General features: G+C 55.2%; 1 protein-coding gene across 1 annotated transcript; it reads right to left on the reverse strand.

Moving 5' to 3' along the window:
* Positions 1-435: 435 nt before the first annotated feature.
* MFSD13A (major facilitator superfamily domain containing 13A) lies at positions 436-5,598 on the reverse strand (the record flags this gene model as incomplete). The annotated part of the gene is made up of 8 exons (XM_084244990.1): positions 436-698; positions 1,990-2,183; positions 2,256-2,427; positions 2,929-3,025; positions 3,646-3,769; positions 3,918-4,370; positions 4,889-4,971; positions 5,431-5,598. 8 exons carry the CDS (start codon positions 5,596-5,598, stop codon positions 436-438), a joined length of 1,554 nt encoding a protein of 517 aa, XP_084101116.1.
* Between the last annotated feature and the right edge of the window lie 307 nt (positions 5,599-5,905).

The raw sequence follows: 5,905 nt of genomic DNA on the forward strand, positions 1-5,905 counted from the left end.
AATTCTGAGGGAAATCACTGGAAGGGAGGTGACGTGGCACTTCCAATCTGCTTCCCCTGGTGGGAAGGGAGTGGTTGCAGTATCAAAAGTGGCTGCCGCACCCCCTCAGAGCTCCAGCCCAGATGGATATTGGGACAGGGAATCCCTGCCCGGCAGCAGTCCATCCCTTTCTTGGTCCTCTTCATTCTCCTGCCCCACAGTTGGAGGCAGATCCCTGAGCACATACATCCTAGCCCTTGCCCATGCTAGACTGCACAGCCAAGCAGAATCTTAGACCCCGTGACACTCCTGGCTTAGCCCCAAGAGCCCCCATTCTGCCATCTGTTCTCCAGCCGGCAACCAAGAAAGGCAGAGGAGTAGGACACCAGATGGGCAAACATGGCTCCTTCCCGGGGCTGTGGGCAGTGTCCCCAGCAGAACGCCTGGCCACACTGCTCACACTGTCTTAATGTCCATGGTTTGGGCCTGGGACAGGTTCTGGCGCTGGGCTTTGACCATGTGCAGGCGTCTCCCATGCAGCGTGAACTGGGACCAGGTGAACAGCTGCAGCAGAGCACAGATGATGGGCACAAGCACCAGCAGGTAGAAGCAGCCCTGGCGGAGCGTGGGGGCCTGCGCTGGGGGTGGGGCCGGGGGCTCTGGCCAGGGCTGGGCACTCCCCACAGGAGTGAGCGGGGGCTGCTGGAAGAGATCATGACCTAGGACAAGAGCACGCAGGAAGAACATGGTCAGCCCTAGTCTCCTCTGAAGCCACGTCACCACATCTCTGTCACATGCACATGTCCAAATAGTATTCCTCACTCCTTCCCCAAACTTGCTTCTCACCCCACCCTCTGCCATTCCCTTCTTAGTGAATCCACCCAGTAACATGGGCCAACACCCTCAAAGTCATCCTGCATTCGTCGGTTAAGTTCATCACTTGTAACAGTCAACCTTCACCTTCCCCAATGCCAAAACACACCTCAAATGCAAACACTTCTTTCTAGCACTCCCAGGGCCACCCTCGTACAAGCCTCCACTGCCTCTGTCACAGCCTTCCCACAATCCATTTTCCATATAGCAGCCAGAGTCAGCTTTTAAAAACAAACCTATTTGCGCCGAGAAAAATCCTAACCGTGCTGCAATCTATAGTGTCCTCTTCCCTCTTCCAGCCTCACCTTCTAACCACTTCCAATATCTTAGGCCTTTGCACTTGCCACTCCTTTCTGGGCTTTTTTTTTTTTTTTTTAAAGATTTATTTATTTATTTATACAAGCACTGGGTACAGTCAGAAGTGCGGGAGGGTGAGAGAATTCACCAGAGCCAGAGTGGGGAACAGAACAGGCAGACCGACGAAATACACTGCTGAGGGGAGCAGCGGGCGCAGCAGGAGAGGTCTGTCACACCACGTGGGACCCTTGGCGGTCGGGGATCAAACCGCGCTGCAGAGGCTGCGGGCAGCCTCACAGCCCAGCACTCTCAACCGCTGTACCACCAGGGGTGGCCCCTGTCTGGGATTTGCTGAGATCTTGCAACACCAATCCTTGCCACTCAGTGGACATCCTAGGTGTCACTAGGTCCCTCCTCAGAGAGACCTTTCTGATTCACACAAAGCAGCTTCTCAGTCACACTATTTTTACCATCACACTTATCACTACCTGCTATTTTCTTCTTTGGCTGTTTATTGCCAACCTCAACCCACCCCGCTGACTAGCTATAAACTCCATAATGGCAAAGACCTTGTCTATCTCACTTATCACCCAAGAGGCACCAAGGGTAGCACCTGGCAGAGAAGGTATTCTCTACATATTTGCTGAAAGAATGAACCACTGAAAGAACAGAAGAAACAGAGTTCCACTTCCACCCTCCCCAGAGGTGGGGTGGCAGCCCAGGACAACCCAGCACAGCCCCTGTTGGCCATCTGCATTCTCTCCCCTTCACTGGACTTGAGTGCCAAGTGAGCAGTGCTCCCTGGAGCTTCGAGAGCTCTGCCAGCCCCTAGACTCTTACCTGTATAGAAGCACAGCAGCCAGGTGCCCAGCAGCGGGGCAAAGGTCTGGCCTGGCTTGGTCACCAGGGCAACCATGCCAAAGAGGAGCGCCGAGGCTGCCTGCTTGCGGTGGTTCAACACCAGGTCCTCATCCACCAGGTCAGTGACCACCAACGTCAACAGCTTACAGGTGCCCTCAGTGAAGACACGGTTGCTGCCGGGAGAGAGAGCAAGGAAGAGTGAGGAATGAGTCAGAGATGTGGGGGTGAGGGAGGGCAGGGCATACCTGGCAATGAAGAGGCAGAGCAGGCTGGGGTGGTCCGGGCCAGCCAACAGCATAAGCAGGCTCAGGCCCAACTTGAGCAGGAAAAGACCCCGTACCACGGCATAGACACCCCAGCGGCGGCACAGGGGCAGGAAGTAGAGGTTGTTGAGGTGGGGAGCGACATAGGAGATGCCTGGGGAGAAGGTGCGGGGCCTTGTCAGAGAACAGGCACAGTTCTCACAAGGATCCACATTTTAACCCTCAAAATCAGAGTTTGCACTGAGAGACGTGCCAGCCTCTGAGTTAAAACACCCCAGTGGTGTCTTTTATTTAATCTCCACAGCCCTTAAGATAAGTACTATTATTACCTGTACTTAACAGATGGAAAATGGAGACCTAAATAGATTGGTTAAAACACACCTAAATAACCAGAGTTATAACCAGAATAACCAGAGTGAAGACTCACAGTCCTGGCTGTGCCACACGGCCTGCAGGTGGTACCATCCCCAAAAGGACAGCATTGAGAGCCGCGCTACCTGCCTCAGGCCCACCATCAACTCTGCCCCTTCTTGAGCTGGGGGCTTGAAAGTGACCCCCACAGCCACCCAGCTGGAGAAGTAGCCATGCCTACAGCTGGGCTAGAGGTTCGGAGTACAAGCCTCTGTCCGTCCAGCCTGCCCATGCACCCACTCACCCAACAGGAAGGAGCCCGTGGAGAGGGAGATGTGGTCTGACAACAGATGCTCCAGGAAGAGAGGGAAGAAGTTGCTGTTGAAGTGGCAGTGAAAGACCTGCAACCCAAGAGGGGAGTGAGAGGCTGCCAGTGCCAGGGCAGCCAGGAATAGGGCGAAAGCCAACAGGAGAGCACGTGTCCCTTGGTCCTCGGCAGCAAGAGCAGCCTCCATCCCCATTCCCTAAACAAGGAACATGCCAGAGCAAAATCTAAAGCCAAATTCCTGCTGCTTATCTAAATTCTGCTAAATGTTACAAGAAATGATAAAATTGCCACTAGAACAATTAGAAGATTTTTCCTTTTACTTGGAAATATCTTAATGAGAAAACTTAATAGCATTAAAATAATCTATTTTAAAATATGGTTAGTTTACACACTACATGTTTTAGGTGTGGCACTTGGTGTTTTAAAAGATTGTCACAGAGTCCCCAAAAGGCACCTTTTCATATCCTCACTTTGCAGTATAGACACTGCCTGAGAGGCTGAGACTTGTCTGAAATCACATAGGAAGCTGGGAGCTCAGATGGTGCTAGAATCTAGGTTTCCTAACTACCCAACCTGTGTTTCTGCCATCCAATCACCCAGCAGTGCTCATGGGAGGCCTAGAACTGATTTCTTAGCTTTTGAGGAGATTGTCCCCACCTCAGGGGAGGAAGGTGGGGGGTCTACTCCCCTTACCTGCACCAGGTCCATGCCCACGAACCACAGGAAGTTCCTGTGGTGTGCCAGCTGCCGGAGATACTGGCCCAAGGTGATGCTTCCCGCCTCCTCACGGCCTACAATCAGCTCCTCTCCACACAGGCTAAGGGGCACAGGGGAGTCAAGAACAGCCTAGGACTGGATGAGAGCCTCCCCGCCCAGGGCAGTCATCCATTAGTCAGGGGACCCAGTGTTGAAATCAGCCTCAGAGGGTGCTGACAGAAACCGGGAGACTGGGGCTGGCTACTCACCCACCATCCACAGCCATGGCCGGGCCCCCTGGCTCCCTGCCGGCCACCTCAACCCGCCGCCTCAGCAGCCGTGTGGCCCCCACAAAGCCCAGCCCAGAGCCAGCGGCCAGTGCCACACAGAAGGCGCGGAAAGAAGAGAAGTCCTCCTTGTTCCAGAAGGCATAGGAGGCAAAGACAGAGAGGGAGCCAGCCGCACTGAAGAGGGAGCAGTAGAAGTTGAGGTGGGTACGGTCGTGGGCTGAGAGGGCCAGGTCAGCCAGCAAGGCGTGATGGTGCAGGTCCACGAGCGTCAGGAAGCCATCATAGAGGCACAGGCACAACAAGAACTGCAGGCCAGCTGGGGCCCAGGGCACCCAGAATGCCAGGAACGACAGTGCCAGCAGGGGCCCATGCCAGCCCAGTGCCCGCACCCGTGTCAGCACCACAGCCCTCGAAGAGAGCCCAACGCCCGACCTGCCAGGGAGAGGAGGGGTGTTGGGAGGTGTGCTTGCAGCCTTAGCAGGCCCAGTTGCCCTGCCCCAGAGGAGGGATAGTGGTTCCACTGAGCCTGAGTCCTCGGCCTCTGGCTCAGGAAACACAACCCACCAGTAGGCACACTCTCTCCTCTGCCACTTGCCAGCCTTCAGGGCTGATGGCCAAAGGGTGATGGGATGCCCATTTCTCAGGGTTGGGGACAGTGATGGGCCCAAGCAGGGATGGGATAAGGGAATCTGCCAGGAGCAGCAAGTGATAGTGGCACATCACCCGGTCCTAAGGACACGACAAGCCAAGCCGGGGCAAATCTCTCCCCAGGTGAGCGAGGCAAGTTAGTCAAGACCCCTTCTCCCACCTGAATTCCGGAAGAGAGGAAGCCTAACAACACTGAAAATGGGCCCCCTTTCTTTCCTCACCCCAGATATGGGCAGGGCCCCCCAAGGCCTGGGGAGGGGGTGAGGTGAGTCAGAACCACTATCAGTCCCCAAGACACAAACCGGGGCTGTGAGCTGAGGAAATGACGGTCACTCAGCCAACCGAAGAGAGGGTCGTTGAGGCTGTTCCAGAGGAGAAACACGGTCTGTGGGTAGAGGGGAAATGTGGCAGGCAGGCTTCACACAGCCTCCTCTCCTCTTCCCTACCCCAACCTGTTCCCCACCCCTCAGAGATCGCCCCAGCTTTCCTTCCTGCAAACCTTTGCTCATGTCAGTCCCTCTGCTAAAACCCACACTACCAGCCACTGCCCCCATCAAACTCCCACCTGCCCAGGGCCCAGTCAGTAAATATAGCCCAGCTGACAGCAATGCACGTGAGTAATCCATGCAAATACCCAGAACAGTGCATGGTTTACAGGACAGTGGTCAAAAAAGCTGGTCTAACACCCACTGAGAAGGAGCCATCAAGGCCTCCAAAGCTCCAGCTTTTCTTGCCAAGACTTGGTGGGGAACCTGGCCTGCCCCATGCTCCTAACTGAGTGGGACCCCACAGCACAATCTCCCCACCCCCACGTGGGCTGCCCCCAGCCCCAGCACTGGCCTACCTCTCCGACCCAAAAGGCCACTTTGTTGATTTTGTACACCGAGACAAAGGTGTCCACGTAGTAGAGCAGAAACACATTGTGCAGGACAGAGATGAAGAGGGCCAGGGAGCCATAGACCACGGCTGTTGGCAGGCTCAACAACCAGGACTGGGGCCCACGCAACCCCATGGCTGCCATCCCAGCTCAGCCCCAGGAGCACTGAGGAGGGCTCACGGCCACAGGTAGTCTGGCCATCCTTGTTCCTAGAGAAGAAATAACAGTTAGCTGCAAGGATAAGAGCCAGCTCTGCTCTATCCCCAGACCTGAGTCATTTAAAGACTCATTTCCACTGGGAGAAAGTTTGTACAACAAACAAAGCTGGGGACTCGTCAATGAAGTACAACTGAACAATGCCGAGCTGGCGACCGCTAGCCAGGAGTCACCCAAGGAGACTGAGAGCGTGTGGGAAGAGAAGGCAGGCATCCAAGAAGGGCCG

The sequence above is a fragment of the Talpa europaea genome, assembly GCF_964194135.1.
Source record: "Talpa europaea genome assembly, chromosome: 10".
Classification (NCBI taxonomy): Eukaryota; Metazoa; Chordata; class Mammalia; order Eulipotyphla; family Talpidae; genus Talpa; species Talpa europaea.